This window comes from Tachysurus vachellii, chromosome 19, assembly GCF_030014155.1.
Source record: "Tachysurus vachellii isolate PV-2020 chromosome 19, HZAU_Pvac_v1, whole genome shotgun sequence".
NCBI classification, from domain to species: Eukaryota; Metazoa; Chordata; class Actinopteri; order Siluriformes; family Bagridae; genus Tachysurus; species Tachysurus vachellii.
Window position 1 is genome coordinate 3,372,501 of NC_083478.1, and position 17,500 is coordinate 3,390,000.

Here is a 17,500-nt window from a genome sequence, read left to right on the forward strand (position 1 = left end):
ACTTGAGGAAGTGTCTACTCTGACTACTCTGACTAAGACTCGAGGAAACAGGAGTGTGTGTTTACAGGTGTGTATTATAGATATCTATATAAATATATATACTGTACATCTGTATGACTACTTTGCTGTAGATCTGTAGCTTACACCACCTGCACTACTATTTATGTGGTTTGGGACACAGCATGTAACTTTACAAACGTTTCCTTTTGTGCTTCGTACGCTTGGTTTGGTTTGTAATTAGACCTGGAAAAATCTGTGTCTAATCTAAACTGGTCTAAACTTGTCTAATCTAAACTGGTCTAATCTAAACTGGTGAAATCTAAACTGGTCTAATCTAAAATGGTGAAATCTAAACTGGTCTAATCTAAACTGGTGAAATCTAAACTGGTCTAATCTAAACTGGTCTAATCTAAACTGGTCAAATCTAAACTGGTCTAATCTAAACTGGTCTAATCTAAAACTATTACAAGAAACTCAATGCAGTGCAATTTACCAACATTAGAATACAATATTAAGACACTTAATAATTTTAACAGAAAAAAACGAATAGATGATCATTTTGTTTGTTGTAGTCTTTATCATGTCACTCCACGGTGGTGTTCATATGAAGCTCATATGAAAGTAGACACTCGGGAGTTTAAGATTTTGTAGTGTTTCTGTTTTTCTCTACATTACTAGGAGTGATAGATTCATAGAAACGTTCCAATCCACAAAAACTCTTATTTATTTTCACACAAATGTTTATATCTTCAAAGTAAATGTCGACGTCAAACCTAATTCCGCTCTCTGAGACGCCCCAAGCGTCTGTCTCGAGTTTATCTTCGACGGTAAAATTCAGTGTAAGGTTCTCAACAGAGGGAAAAACAGACACACACATCTAACACACACAGAAACACGACAGAGTCCTGACTTATTTTATATCAGATTTCAATCAGAAAATCAAAATCATTCATTTGTTTAGACCGATAGAAAAAATGTCCCAGAAGTCGTTTGGGATTCGACAGAATTGTTGGGGTTACAACTCACTGGTGTCACTCTGTGAGGGCAATAAAAAGTCTCTGAAAGGTTTTCGTAAACATCATCGAGTCACGAATGTTGAACTCGCTGAACTCAGTGACTGCATCGCAACAGACGTCGAATCTGTCACGAGTCCCTGTTTCTGTTTCTTTCGTCTTCCTTTATTTTAACTTCGCAGTTTCTCGCTATGTTCAGTTGGAGTGCAAAGATATTGACCTATCACAATGTCCACCTTCTTCTCTCTGGACTTACCTGATCCATGCTGATGCCCTACTTCTGGTTCCTTCACATGGACAGCCAGGAAGGAGATACATAGGATTGCTGTAGATGGAACCACTTAGAAACCTTTTAGACTGCAGTTGCTACCAACAGTTTTGCCTTCGAATGTCCATCAGTGAGCATTCGATAACCTGAATAACAACCGGAATGAATTTCTTTGTATCACGTCTGAACTCGCTGGACGTATAGTACACAGTTGAAGAAAGGAAATGATTTATAATCACCCAGATGAAGATGGGGTGTCTGGTTCCTCTCAAGGTTTCTATGTTTATATAACCGAACCAGCTCTGGTATAGATTCATCATCTGGTATGACAGTTAAGGAGGAGAAACTAGCCTTTGCTCCGCGTCAACAAGTCAGCCCTTTACTGCAACTGCGATCAGAACGCAGCACGCGCTTAGAACACGTCGTAAATTTTGCCGTGGCACATTTCTGAACGCTACGACGTGTGAAATCTGCCTCACGTAGCCTGTGATACGGGAGGGTATGTTATTCGCGCTGAGGCTTGTTGCATATGCTTCGCGAGTATGCAAACACGACCACAGGTGGACAAGATGACGCGAGTGTTTTGTTTACGCGTGTTCTGGAGTCGTAAAAACTGCTAATCTGGCGAGAGGGCAGAGGGAAAGAGATTTCAAATGGATACTGAAGAAGAGATTCATGTTGTACTTTGTACTCAGTCGGTCACAGGAAGACATGAAACAGACATATTATTTGGGGGGGTAACACTTGTGCTCAGTTAGTGATGTCACTAAAGAGACGATATCTTTAGACCAGTTGTGACAAGAAAGTGCGATCACAAGCCAGTTGGATAATTAGCTGATGTTAGCGGTCATGATGTTTCGCTGTAACGTAAACCGTATTACATACCGTGATGCTGAAATTCCACACGTGACTCACACGCTACGACGGTTTACTATAATTTAGCTAGTTGACGTGTTAAATTAGCTCAATTTAACGACCTTAGGTTCTTAGTGATAGCAGGAGCACTTGGGGGGGGGGGGGGGATTTTTAATTTGCATATTCATGAATAGTCATAGATCCTTTCGGAAGCGGAGAGAGACGTTCAGACGTCTTTTGGACGTTTAAAAAAAACAACAAAACGAATTATTATTTGCCGTTTTAATTGTTTTAAAGTGACATGTTCAGTGGTATGTTAAGCATTTTCTATTATAAGATAATGATGTCATAGTGGCATTTCAGAAGACAGCCAATCAACAGCTTTGCTTGAACTCCCAGTCGTGTGTTGTTTATTATTATTGTTATGTCAGAGGGCAGCTAAACACCAAGTAAAACTCTAACTCTAGTAAGTGTGTGTGTGTGTGTGCGCGTGTGTGTGCGCGTGTGTGTGCGCGTGTGTGTGCGCGTGTGTGTGCGCGTGTGTGTGCACGTGTGTGTGCGCTTGTGTGTGCGCGTGTGTGTGCGCGTGTGTGTGCGCGTGTGTGTGCGCGTGTGTGTGCGTGTGTGTGTGTTCATTTTTCACAAATGTTTGGGTGGACCCCTGACTGCATGACTTCATCAAACTATAAACACACCCACACACTTTTTCCTTAAAAACACTCTTGGTGGCTATGTCCCAAAGCACACACACACACACACGAGCATTTTAAATAAGTAAATCTGTGGTAACACAAATCTTTGGTGCCGTGGCTTTATAATAGGTTAATAAAGGTTAGTAAAAGAAGTATGCGATTTGGGGCAATAACTGGGTGACCGAGGATGCGCGTGTTTCAGTCCGTCCGCGATCGAGGATGTCGCCCAGATCACGTACTGCTGGACTAATTATTAAGAGGAGACGTTATGTGCTCTGTTAGTTTAGCTTGTTGCTATGGTAACGAGGAAAGTAGTGCTGTTAACGCTGAAGGTGTCGCCCTCGGTGTAGCGTGCAAGGTGATTTGGGATACAGCCCAAGGCTATGAGGTGTCAGAGCAGTGGCAGCGCTCGAGCTACGATGCAAGGGGGGGTGGAATGAGAGGTCCTTCCATGGCTTTGTGTGATTGGTTGGGGCACTTATGATGACGTCATCCAGCTCCTCTTCAGAACGTTAAACAGAACAGTTTGACGTCGGTGCAGTTAGGCGTTTGTCCTACGTTGTGTGTAACGTTGCGTTCTTACATTGGATACTGCTTGGGTCTGGTTCTTGAGGATAGAGGTTAGAGGTCGACTGTGACATCACTGCCTGTTACCAAACACCATGACCTTCTCACACACCCATGCACACACACTCTCTCTCTCTCTGTCTGTCACACACACACACACACACACACTTCTCTTCTCTTCTAGCCACTTCAGCATGTGTTATGGCTTTCTGCCCGGCTGCCTGGTGTGTGTCTGAGGTACAGAGCTGAGTTAGAGTTACGTGTGTGTGTGTGTGTGTGTGTGTGTGTGTGTGTGTGTGTGTGTGTGTGTGTGGCGTGTTAAATGTGAAGCATGGCTCCTCCAGGACAGTGCTCCGTTTAAGGTGAGAGAAGGAATGAAAATAGAGAGGAGTTTAGGGGGACTGTGTGTGTGTGAGAGAGCGCCATGTTGATGTTAATTTTTAGCTTTTTAAAGTTGTCTCCCATGTTTGTGTAAAAAAAAAAAAAAAAAAAAAAGAGTAAGACTAGAATAAGAAAAGGACAGAGAGAGAGAGAGAATAAAATAGGATGTATATAAACATGGGACAGACACAAAAGAGAAGAGGGGGAGACGGACAGTGTGTGACAGACAGAGAAAGGTGCTGGGGACAGAGATTTATTCTGAAATAAAGACAGAGCAACGAAGAAAGAATAGAAAGAGAACGAGGGAGAGATGAATGGATACATAGAAAGAGAAACAGATTAGTGGATAGATACAGACCGATGAATAAGAAGAGGGACGTAGAAAATAAGGCAGATGATTAATAGATAAAGAGACAGATTTGTAGAGAGACAGATATTAATATAAACGGAGACAAACGAATAGCAAGAAAAAACAGATTCAATGAAAGAGATTAATAAAAAAACGAGACAGAGTTGAAGAGAGACAGAATTGACTGTGAGTTGACTACAGATGAATGAAGACAGATTAACAGAAAGAGAAATGGACTTAGAGAGAGGGAGAGCGAGTGAGAGTGAGACAGAGAGAGTGAGAGAGTGAAAGAGACAGATGTTTGTTCTGAGAGAGTTCCACACAGCTGTGTCCAGCTGTCTCTCTCTCTCTCTCTCTCTCTCTCTCTCTCTCTCTCTCTCTCTCTCTCTCTCTCTCTCTCTCTTCTGTTCCAAACTGCAGACAATAGCAGATCTGTTCCACAGGGATGTGGGTGGATTTCTGCTTAGCTGAAGCAGATCTCACACTCTAAAACATTCCTTCTCTCTCTTTCTCTCTCTTTCTCTTCGTCTGTCTGCATCTCTCTCTCTCTCTCTCTCTCTCTCTCTCTCTCTCTCTCTCTCTCTCTGTCTGTCTCTCTCTCTCTCCACCTGTCTGTCCTCCTTGTCTTTGTAACAGACGGCTCAGCTGTGCCCGAGCAGTTCACCGGTCTTCTTCACGGATCTTCGCCTGTCGTTGACACGCGTGAAGGAGCGGCGCCTTCGCAATTGCCCTCTGACCGAGGGTCCCCTAAGTGCCCGCCACCGGATTCTATGGCAACCGTCCGGCCCGACCCGGACCCCAAGGCTATCTACGCTACTGTGAACAAAGAGCCACGCGACTCGCCGAGCCGGAACCGTCCCGGAGACCTGAAGCTCTCTCGCAGTCTGTCCAAATCTGACTCTGACCTTCTGTCGACCCCGCCCACCGAGGAGGAGGCGGGGCTGAGCGGCCGCAGCGAATCCATGTCCAGCTGCAGCGCTGCCAAACGGAGGATGGAGAAATCGCCATCGTTCACGTCAGAGTGGGACGAGGTAAGAAGAAGCGGTCAGGGTGTGGAGCGGGTGTGAATGTGAGTTATGGATATCATGAACAAATAATCTGGGTGTCAAGTTTCATTTTTCATTTAATTTCTTTATACAGTCTGAATCTTTAGGGAAAATAAAAGGGTTGACGTCTTCAGGACTGCTGTGGTGAAGTGTGATGCTTTCCCTGATGTTCTCTTTACAGAAGTCTCTATATCACAGCATGGGTGTATTCAGACTCAGTGAAGGAGGCGTGGCCTCTGTGCCATCAGACTCAGTGAAGGAGGTGTGGCCTCTGTGCCTGTCAGACTCAGTGAAGGAGGTGTGGCCTCTGTGCCTGTCAGACTCAGTGAAGGAGGTGTGGCCTCTGTGCCATCAGACTCAGTGAAGGAGGTGTGGCCTCTGTGCCATCAGACTCAGTGAAGGAGGTGTGGCCTCTGTGCCATCAGACTCAGTGAAGGAGGTGTGGCCTCTGTGCCTGTCAGACTCAGTGAAGGAGGTGTGGCCTCTGTGCCTGTCAGTCTCAGTGAAAGAGGTGTGGCCTCTGTGCCATCAGACTCAGTGAAAGAGGTGTGGCCTCTGTGCCATCAGACTCAGTGAAGGAGGTGTGGCCTCTGTGCCTGTCTGTCTCAGTGAAGGAGGTGTGGCCTCTGTGCCATCAGACTCAGTGAAGGAGGTGTGGCCTCTGTGTCGGTCAGTCTCAGTGAAGGAGGCGTGGCCTCTGTGCCATCAGACTCAGTGAAGGAGGTGTGGCCTCTGTGCCATCAGACTCAGTGAAGGTGTGGCCTCTGTGCCATCAGACTCAGTGAAGGAGGTGTGGCCTCTGTGCCGGTCAGTCTCAGTGAAAGAGGTGTGGCCTCTGTGCCGGTCAGTCTCAGTGAAAGAGGTGTGGCCTCTGTGCCTGTCAGACTCAGTAAAGGAGGTGTGGCCTCTGTGCCGGTCAGTCTCAGTGAAAGAGGTGTGGCCTCTGTGCCATCAGACTCAGTGAAGGAGGTGTGGCCTCTGTGCCATCAGTCTCAGTGAAGGAGGTGTGGCCTCTGTGCCGGTCTGTCTCAGTGAAAGAGGTGTGGCCTCTGTGCCTGTCAGACTCAGTGAAGGAGGTGTGGCCTCTGTGCCTGTCAGACTCAGTGAAGGAGGTGTGGCCTCTGTGCCATCAGACTCAGTGAAGGATGTGTGGCCTCTGTGCCATCAGACTCAGTGAAGGAGGTGTGGCCTCTGTGCCATCAGACTCAGTGAAGGAGGTGTGGCCTCTGTGCCATCAGACTCAGTGAAGGAGGTGTGGCCTCTGTGCCATCAGACTCAGTGAAGGAGGTGTGGCCTCTGTGCCATCAGACTCAGTGAAGGAGGTGTGGCCTCTATGCCATCAGACTCCATGAAGCTGCCTCTGTGCCATCAGTCTGAGTGAAGGAGGCGTGGCCTCTGTGCCATCAGTCTGAGTGAAGGAGGCGTGGCCTCTGTGCCATCTGACTCAGTGAATTTGGTGTGGCCTCTGTGCCATCAGTCTGAGTGAAGGAGGCGTGGCCTCTGTTCCATCAGACTCATTGAAGGAGGTGTGGCCTCTGCTTTAGTCTTGGTGAAGGAGGTGTTACTTTTTTTTCTGTCTCTTGCATCTCTTGTCATCAGTGTGTCTCTCTCCTTGGTCACGACTGGCTGACTTGTTTTGAGTGACAGCACACACTGTGTGTGTGTGTGTGTGTGTGTGTGTGTGTGTGTGGGAGAGGGAGAGAGTGAGTGAGTTACAAAGCCTGCTTATGCTAATCCAGCACTTTTGTTTAGGGGAAAAAAGGGAGGACACACACACACACACACACCCGCATGGATGTGCGGAGGCTATTATTCAGTGTGTAAGAGCTTGAGGTGAAGGAGTGTGTTCTTTCATCCTTTCTCCTGTTCCCTTTCAGCCTACACCTTTCTAATGGCTGCTGTCAGATCTGCGTTTGTGAGTATCTCTTTCACTGAGACAAATTTCTTTAGTACTGTAGTGTGGTGTTTGGGACGGAGCCACACATCGACCGCTTCACGTGGTGATTAGGAAAGTGTTGCTAAATGCTTTAGCTAACATATTGTGCACTATAGGCAGCATTTGTATTTGGACCCAAATACAATTTGGGATACATCCCATGAATCAGCATTTCAGGCATTAAACCTGTCTAGCAGGTGTTAATTGGTTTGGGACAGAGCCACACACACCAGTTGCCATGTCAGATGTTGTGCTGTTTAGTACCTGTAGTGTGCACTACAGTGGATATGCTGTTTAGCAATATCCAGGCTGTGTCTCAAATCTCAAATAGTGCAGTAGTTCACGACAGTGTACTGTTTAGTAGGGTCATGTGTGATATAAGACACAGTCACACATTGGTCACTTACAATAGTGTACAACTACAGGTGGTGGTTTGAGACACAGCCCAAGATGATGGTTTGGGTAAAGACATGCTGTAGTCTGACTTCTTTTGGAGACATTGTTTTTCTGTGTGTGTGTGTGTGTGTGTGTGTGTGTGTGTGTGTGTGTGTGTGTGAGGCAGAGGGAGAGAAAATGCCTCTCCAATGTCTTTTGTTTCCAAAACCTGGCATACACTCATTCTCTGCCCACGTCTGCTCTCTCCCTCTCTTTTTTACACACACACACACACACACACACACACACACACACACACACACACACACACACACGCACGGCTACTCTTCAGCTGTTGACCTGTGACTCTTTCTTGATCTTTGACCCGTTAATTGTTCGAGTTTGATTACCATGACGAGGCCTCAGCCATCACAGTAGGAGAGAGTTCCTCCTCTCTGTCTGTCTCTCTTAAAAAGTCCTCCATCTTTGACCTCTTTTCTTCCTTTTTCCTTTCTTTTTTCACTTTCTACCCTGTAATTTTTTATCAACAACATTTTCCTACCTTTATTCTTTTTATCCTTTTCTTCTTCCCTATCTTTCTTTTCTCCTTTGTTTATATCTTTGTTCCGTTTTCTCTTTGTCTTTTTATTTTGTATTTTATTTTCCCTCCTTCTTTCCTTTGGTTTATTTTTGTCTCTCTCTCTTTTAAAATTTTGGTTTCCTTCTTTCCTACCTTCCTTCTTTCACTGTTATTCATCCTTTCTTTATTATCCTTCTTTTCTTTGTGTTTATGTGAAAGTTGATTTTGTCCCAGCAGACACAGAGGTGTTACTCGTCCGATCGGCAGAGACACTCGTCCTCACACAGCGTAAGATTATTTACTCCTCCGCTGCCCTCCTGTCTCACTGCACGGCTGTCTCTCTCTACCAGCCTCTGTATTCAGATCATGTGGCTTGACGCATGGACGGGTGAAGGGCAGACGTTTCTCAGTAGGTGTGAATATTCAGACCCGGATCTGAATATTATCAAACACAAATATTACTTACTGGTTTCATCACTTCCTGTTTGGATTCTAAAAGCCACCTTGTTTTCCTTCAGTTGGCTGAGCTGCTTATAAATAATCATGGAGCGTGTTGATATGCTGCCGGGGTTAGAGATGTTTATTCAGATTTCTTCTGATTCAGCTGTGCTGTGAGCTCCAACATAGAGACCTTTAACAGAGAGCCGTGAGCCAAGTGATAACCCCTTCCTAATATACCCACCCTAATATACCCAACCTATTAATTTCTGCCTAATAACCCCTCCCAATTAATCCCACCTTAATAACCTCTCCCTAATATACCCACCATAATATACCCTCCCTATTAATCCCAGTTAATCCCAGTTGATCTTGCTTTATAGCACCGCCCAGAGCTGTGTCCGCATCAACGGCAGAGACTCAGACTGGTTTCCCATCTCCAGTGGCTACACCTGACCTCTTCAACATCATCATTGACCATCTGATGTCCAGGGTTTGGGAGCGGGTCCCCGGAGTGTCCTTCGGCAGTTACCATCTGACTGACCTGGAGTACGCTGATGACACCATCCTGCTCAGCACATCCTACAGCCAGCTGAGAGACGCTCTGGCCATATACAGTGAAGAGGCGGAGAAGCTCGGCCTCCAGGTGAGCTGGACGAAAACCAAGTTCATGTATGTCGGTGACAGACCACATCCACCTTCCCTGCGGCTTGGCAATGACATTGTGGAACTTGTCAAGAACTTTGTGTATCTGGGATCCATAGTGACAGACAATGGGGACATAAAACCAGAGATTACCCGCAGAAGAGTCCTGGCTGCGTCGGCTCTGCAGTCTCTCTGGAAACCACTCTGGCGGCACCAGACTATCTCACGCAAGACGAAGCTCCGGATTTACAACTCAGCAGTACTCCCCATCCTGCTATATGGTTCGGAGTCTTGACCCCTAAACAAGACACTGGCTGCAAGATTAGATGGCTTTGATAGCAGGGCTCTCCGAACCATCGAGAACATCAGGTGGCCCCAGCGGGTTTCCAATCAAATGCTTAGAGCCCTCACGTGCCAGCCCAGAGCATCCTCCCTGGCCACCCGCTGGCTTGACCATGTCCTCCGCTTCCCTTCTGACCATCCGACGAGAGCTATTCTCCAGTTTGATCCGGGGGTTGCAGGCTGGAGACGACCACGAGGTAAATTCCGCACCCGATGGCTTGACGTCCTTGCGGGCGACCTTCAACAACAAGGAGTTGCTATAGAGGATGCAGAGCAGCTGGGACAAGACCATCAGTGCTGGAAACAACTAGTTCATCTGGTCGGCCCAAGCACAGGGATGGGACACCCCCCACCCATCGCAGGAGCCAAATTGATTAATTGATTGATTAATCCCACCTTAATAACCCCTCCCTAAAATACCCACCATAATATACACTCCCTATTAATCCCACCCTAATAACCCCTCCCTAATATACCCACCCTAATATACCCTCGTTAATAACCCCTCCCTATTGTACCCCCCAATAACCCCTCCCTAGTAACCCCTCTGTAATATAACCTCCCTAATATGCCCTCCCAAATATACCTTTCTTTAATATGCTCTTGCTAATAACCCCTCCCTAATATACCCACCCTAATATACCCAACCTATTAATTTCTGCCTAATAACCCCTCCCTATTAATCCCACCTTAATAACCCCTACCTAATATACCCACCATAATATACCCTCCCTATTAATCCCACCCTAATAACCCCTCGCTAATAACCCCTCCCTAATATGCCTTCCCTAATATATTCTTGCTAATAACCCCTCCCTAATTAACCCTCCCTATTATACCCCCCAATAACCCCTCCCTAGTAACCCCTCTCTAATATAACCTCCCTAATATGCCCTCCCAAATATACCTTTCTTTAATATGCCCTTGCTAATAACCCCTCCCTAATAACCCCTACCTATTAGTCTTCTCTAATATATCCTTCTTAATTAACCCTCGCTAACAGGCCCTCCGTAACAGGCCCTCGCTTATATACCCTCCCTAATAACTGCCCCGTATAAACCTTCCCTGATAGGCCCTCTCTTATTAAGCCTCCCTGATATACCCTCTGTAATAACCCCTCCCTATTAACCCCTCCCTATTAATCCTCCATAATGTACTCTCCCTTAAATACCCTCCCCACTATCTCTCCTTAAACTCCTACCTAAAATATCCTCCTCAGTGTAGAGGATTCTGTACGTCTGTCTGTCTGTCTATGCCTTTCTGTCTATCCACGTCTATCCGGACCTCTATCTATCTTTCCGTCCATTCACCCGTCTGTCTGTCTCTGTGTGTCTGGCTGATCGTCTCCCTTTAGCTGTTTATAAACAGCAGAGGACGTTAACGATTAAATTCCATTATTGTCTATTACTATAGGGTGGATTGGATATCTGTCATATCTGTCTCTCCTCCTGTCTCTCACTCTGTCTCTCACTCTGTCTCTCCAGTGCTGGAATAATCCATTCCGGCTCATTAGGGGGAGGATGTGTTCTCTCATCTGTCTCTGTGTCTGAAGCTGAAATGACTTTTCTCTGACTGTGGCTAGCTGCTCACGTTGGGCTGCGTTGCTTTAGCATGTGGGATTTAGCATGTAACTAATACTGCTGTAAAGATCGATGATCATGAGAAACATGGCATTCTGTGAGCAGCTTTTTTCCCCAAGGCTGCTTTTATTTCCTGGATTTCTTTCAGTGCCGGAAGATGGATTCTCTACTCATTAATGATAGTGTTGATTTGCCAGTCAGCTCACATCCTCGCTCTCGCGTCTTATCTGCTCGGCGCGAAAGTCTCTCCTGTTATTAAATAAGCCTCAGCTTTGATGTTTTTTCCGTCGTCTGCTTGTCTCCGTTTCAGATCGAGAAGATCATGACGCTAATCGGAGCAGGGTTCGACTTCCCTAAAGAGCAGGAGAGCAGCTTAACAGGTAAAACCCGTTAACTTTATCTGTATCTTATTTAATCCTGCGCTGACTCAAAGGGCAGCCATGATGATGCTGGAAGTTCTCACATCCTCCGGCCTCGCCTGCTGCACTTTCACTGGATATCCGGTTGCCTTGTTACATCCAAGTTGCTGCTTGTGTTAATGTGAGAATAATGGCTTTGTTTCTGTGTCCTTATCCGACACTAACGAGGCGATCGATGCTCATTGATCAAAAAGGGCGTGGCCTAAAGTGTCACATGATCTTACATCTTAACTTGGTGTTATACGCAAAAATCTGCAAAAATATTTTCTATATGTTGATGCTGTATTTAATATTTTAAGCCATGAGGCATAGATGGATGGATGGATTGGCTGATGGATGGATTGGCGGATAGATAGATGGATGGATGGATAAACGGATGGGTGGGTGGATGGATAGATAGATAGATAGACGGACAGACAGATAGACGGACGGACGGATGGACGGACGGACAGACAGACGGACGGATAGACGGACGGATAGACGGACGGATAGATAGATAGACGGACAGATAGATGGATAGATAGATAGATAGATAGATGGATAGATAGATGGATAGATAGATGGATAGATGGATAGATAGATGGATAGATAGATAGACGGACAGATAGATAGACAGATAGATAGATAGATAGATAGACAGATAGATAGACAGATAGATAGATAGATAGATAGATAGATAGATGGATGGAAAGATAGATAGATAGATAGATAGATAGATAGATAGATGGATGGATGGATGGAAAGATAGATAGATAGATAGATAGATAGATGGATGGATGGAAAGATAGATAGATGGATGGAAAGATAGATGGAAAGATAGCCGGACAGATAGATAGATAGATAGATAGATGGATGGATGGATGGATAGCCGGACAGATAGATAGATAGATAGATAGATAGCCGGACAGATAGATAGATAGATAGACGGACAGATAGATGGATGGATGGATGGATGGATGGATGGATAGATAGATGGATGGGTATATAGACGGACGGATAGATAGCTGGAGGGATAGAAGGATGATAGATCAGCGGATAGATTGATGTAAATATTCCTCATTAAATGTGATGTTTAAAACGACAAGCTTTTCTTGGGCGATTTTAATTCCAATTTAAATTTCTTTTGATTTGGGTTTGGGGTTTTGTATCTACACAGGACATCACAACATGGCTCCTGTTGTGAAATTTAAAAACGACGGAGTACCGAGAGAACCTTTAACTACAGAACCTGACCTGCATGTCCAAGCAGTTTGACATCGACGTGAAGGAATAGCTAACACGTTTGGTACATTTCAGCATTAAACGCTACCGAGCTCCGCTTCCTGTCACAAAATAATGACAAACGTTCGACAAAGTGCCGAGAGCCAATCAGATTTCAGGATTCTAAAGGTGGTCAAAAAATGTGCATCACATCAAACTGTACAAGTGTTTGTAGGTAGCTGTTGAAATGGCAGGAGAAGATGGAAGCTAATTTAATGTTTATAGATCGAGGCAAAAGATTCTTAGGTAACTTTTTATAGTAGGATTAAAAAAAGTTTTCTGGTGCTTTGTGTCATTCAAATAACTGGGGTTCATTTTTTTATTTATATTTTCTGTTGTTTATTTCCACAAGGGCTTGGGATGATATGTGATCAGTCAGTAGGGGACTGGCTGGAGCGCACCGGCCTGCCACAGTACGAGAGCAAACTTCTGTTAAACGGCTTTGACGACCTGAGATTCATGGTGAGAGGAGAACACGTTATTTTATAGTATTTTATACATGAATGGACAGAATTATACTGGTGTCCTAGCTAGCAGTAAGGAGCTAGCAGCTTAACACGTGTTAGCCTACTCTTAGGTACACTCGATACTAGCTAGTTAGCCACTGATTTATTTTTTTATTTTATTTACAAGTGGTAACAAGAAAGATGAGAAATAGAGGCGCAGTAGATGATTTCTTTTAATCTGGAGGTTATGTTAAACATGCTGGATAAACATTTCTCAGTCCTTTTATAGACACACAATATAATGGAGACAGAGATTCAGGAATTTTAAAGAATCTTTGCTAACGCACCTTTAATTTGCGTTCATTCCTTACTGCTGTTTTAGATCTATTTCTCTTCTGGTTTTTTTTTTTTTTTTTTTGCATTTTTTTTTTTGCATTTTTTGCATTTTTTTTCAACATTGCTAGAAACACTTCACATTATTATATAAACACTTCATGATCATGATCTCTTTTCTCGTTCAGTTAGAAACCTGGAATAATTTGTCAGATGAGGAGTCGTGAAAAACAAAACGGAATTTAAATTTCGTGTCTGTCTGTGTGTGTGTCTGTCTGTGTGTGTGTCTGTCTGTTTGTGTGTGTGTCTGTCTGTTTGTGTGTGTGTCTGTCTGTCTGTTTGTGTGTGTGTCTGTCTGTGTCTTTGTGTGTGTCTGTCTGTGTCTTTGTGTGTGTCTGTCTGTGTCTTTGTGTGTGTCTGTCTGTGTCTTTGTGTGTCTGTCTGTGTGTCTGTCTGTGTGTCTGTGTGTCTGTCTGTGTGTCTGTCTGTGTGTCTGTCTGTGTGTCTGTGTGTGTGTCTGTCTGTTTGTGTGTGTGTCTGTCTGTTTGTGTGTCTGTCTGTTTGTGTGTGTGTCTGTCTGTTTGTGTGTGTGTCTGTCTGTTTGTGTGTGTGTCTGTCTGTGTCTTTGTGTGTGTCTGTCTGTGTCTTTGTGTGTGTCTGTCTGTGTGTGTCTGTTTGTGTCTTTGTGTGTGTCTGTCTCTGTGCCTGTGTGTGTGTCTGTCTGTGTGTGTGTCTGTCTGTTTGTGTGTGTCTGTCTGTCTGTTTGTGTGTGTCTGTCTGTTTGTGTGTATCTGCGTGTGTGTGTGTCTGTCTGTCTGTGTATCTGTGTGTGTGTCTGTCTGTGTGTGTGTGTGTGTGTGTGTGTGTGTGTGTGTAGGGGAGTAACGTGATGGAGGAGCAGGATCTGAAGGAGATCGGGATCACAGATGCGACTCACAGGAGGAAACTTCTGAATGCTGCTCGCACACTGCCCAAGGTGCCTCTCTCTTGCACGCGCGCACACACACGCTCTCACACACACACGCGCACACACGCGCACACGCGCTCTCCCACTCACACACACTCACACACACACACACACACACACACACACACACTGTAGATAAGACTGATCACCTCAGACATCCACAGTCTCCTACTTCATCAAGTATCTGAAATTCATGAGTCGTGGTGGATCCAGAGCCAGACACAGGAGCAATGTGTGTGAGATAAATACTCACTGTATGGGACACCATTCCATCCCGGGACAACACACACACACACACACACTCATCCTCTTATTGGTTGTGAAACCCAGGTGTACAGAGGAAGATTTATTTAACTTCATTACTACAGTAAAAATGTTCAACCTCCACTAACAATGAAGGCTATAAACAAATAACAGTATGTTGATGTGTTATGGCTTTAAATGAGTCAAATTGCACATGCTCTGTTGATTCAGATGGGTGGAACTACATGTGCCTCTTTTCCACCGGAAAGAACCGGGTTCTGGTTCAGAGCTAGCACTGGTGCTGGTTCAAAGTTGGTTCCACTGGCGAACCTTCTAAGAACCGGTTTGCCTTTCCACCGGCTAGAGAGCATCACAGCGCCGAGTGTTGCTTTACTGTTAATGCTCATGGCTTTGCGAACATACATTGGCATCCAAACGCGGCAAATAAAACGTGTACGTGCAGCTCCATGTAATCTGTATAAACGGAGGTTGTAATCGATACAAATACAAGTACATAACGTTATTTTATCATTAACACAGAAAAAAGTTAGCCTTAGCATGTAGCTACCTACTATCATATGTGCTGATAATGTATCATATTGCGGTAAAGTAAAAGTGTATTAAACATTAGTATACTTAAGGTACATTATCAAATGCGCTAACAGTTGCCCCGCCCACAGCCCCTGACACAAGCGGTTCTTAAGTCTAGACCAGCAGCATTTTGGTGCTACTTAAGAACCACTTTTCCTGGTTCAGAGCCGGTGCTTTGGCGGTCGAAACAGAAAGAACTGGTTCTAAATTAGGCTCTGGCTCCGAACCAGCACTCAAACTGCCTCGGTGGAAAAGGGGCAATGGTGTCTGTTCTGAAATGAGACTGTGTGTGTGTGTGTGTGCGCGCGTGTGTGTGTGTGTAGGTTAAAGGATGCGAGGGCAGTGTGTCTCTCTCTTCTTGGTTGGACTCATTGGGTCTAAGTGAATATCTACACAACTTCCTGCATAGTGGCTACAACACACTTGAAGCGGTGAGGAACCTGTGGGAGCTCGAGATAGTCAATGTGAGTATACATATATATACACACACACACACACTTTCTGAATGTATAATTCGGTTTGAGCTCAGAAGATGAATGTGGACGATGCAGAACACAAACAACATCCCATAATATTAACATTTGTGGAGAGATCACTATAATTATTGTGAACAATTATTTACAAATGTAAATGCATGTTGTGATTGTGTAGGTTTTTTTTTTTTTACTAATGTTAGTGTGAACCCCCAAAGAGACACAGTATCATTAAGAGTTTGCCCCCTAGTGGAGGTTTTTTTTTTTGTTTTCAGTTCAATTACAGACCTTAAAGGTGGGGTCTCCGTTGTTTGAAAGCCAATGTTGACATATAAAATCACCAAAACAAACACGTCCCTAACCCAAATGGGTCCCACCCCTGTATTGATAGCTCCGCCCACACATACATACGTAACCCAGGCAACTAACGGAAAGAAATGTGTCTTTATCACAGCTGAAGTGAAGAACAATACGATTGTAGATAAACAAACAAGCAAAAATGACACACAAGTATAATCATGTAAAGGACAAAGACATATATTAGTTCTGTGTAACAAAACAAAACCAACGTTACTCACCTATCGAGAAGGAAAAAAGCGCCTCGGTGTCTTAAGTAAAGTTGGTCACATATTCACAGATTGGAGTTTCCCGAGTCAATAACTCCTGAGCTAAACACTGTTACTACACAAAACACGGTTGTAGCTGCGTCTCTACATTACTACGATAGAAAAGAGGTGTTATTTGTGTAGTAACAGCGTTTAGCTCAGGAGTTATTGACTCAGGAAACTCCAATCTGTGAATATGTGACCAACTTCCTGCTCCTTCAGTTCTCTCCAGCGCTGGAAAGCTGATCCTATATTAACACGTCCTACTTCTTACCTTATCGTAAGTCTTTCTTCACTTTCTTTCTTTGTTTTTATCCTCCATGTCGATGTTAAAACCGCTTTCTGCTAATGTCACACATGCGCACTGAACACTCTCTCCGCCCATATTGACAAGACACGCCCCTTTCTGCTCATTGGCTACACGTTAGTTTTGTTTTGGAGACCCCACCTTTAAAGGTAGAAAGGATCTGATATGATTTATCTTGGTTTAATTTTTTTTTTTACATCACAATAAACTTGTAATTTTATCAGTGGCATGTGTACTGTATATAACTCAACAAGATAGCAGTGTGTAGTGTGTCTATATCATATCAGCAGTATTAACTGATGTGTGTGTGTGTGTGTGTGTGTGTGTGTGTGTAGGTGCTGAAGATCACCTTGCTGGGTCACAGGAAGCGTATTATCGCTTCATTAACTGAGCGATTATATGATGAGCCACCAGTGAAACCACCTCGACTTTCTCAGATCAGAGTGAGATATTCACACACACACACACACACACACACACACACACACACACACACACACACACCTCATATATTACTGTCTGGATTATTATTACTAATTTTTTGTGTGTGTGTATTTCAGTGTCCTGATCTGACGCCTCAGGCGTCCTCCTCTGCTCTGGCTCTATCAGACTCATACACACATCCCTCCATGGATCCTGCAGGAGATTCTGGGAGGACAAAAGACTATGAGCTACCAGTCAAATCCAGAGCACAGGTAGGTGGTGGTGATCAGTTTATGTGGAGAGTCGTATGGAAGGGACTCACACACACTCACACATTAACATGCATTAAGTGTGTGAGTTTAAGAC

At 44.5% G+C, this 17,500-nt stretch overlaps 1 protein-coding gene across 7 annotated transcripts in view; it reads left to right on the forward strand.

Moving 5' to 3' along the window:
* The window catches only part of LOC132861877 (ankyrin repeat and SAM domain-containing protein 1A-like), a 52,784-nt gene that overhangs the window by 28,071 nt on the left and 7,213 nt on the right, over window positions 1-17,500 (forward strand). For 4 of the 7 annotated variants that reach the window (XM_060893508.1, XM_060893510.1, XM_060893507.1 and 1 more), the window contains 8 exons: window positions 4,762-5,156; window positions 8,297-8,350; window positions 11,378-11,447; window positions 13,099-13,208; window positions 14,403-14,501; window positions 15,650-15,790; window positions 17,047-17,154; window positions 17,272-17,406. In XM_060893508.1, coding sequence (XP_060749491.1) covers window positions 4,762-5,156; window positions 8,297-8,350; window positions 11,378-11,447; window positions 13,099-13,208; window positions 14,403-14,501; window positions 15,650-15,790; window positions 17,047-17,154; window positions 17,272-17,406 — 1,112 coding nt within the window. The remainder of the gene's footprint in view (window positions 1-4,761; window positions 5,157-8,296; window positions 8,351-11,377; window positions 11,448-13,098; window positions 13,209-14,402; window positions 14,502-15,649; window positions 15,791-17,046; window positions 17,155-17,271; window positions 17,407-17,500) is intronic. The other 3 variants (XM_060893511.1, XM_060893513.1, XM_060893509.1) reach the window with 2 other exon arrangements.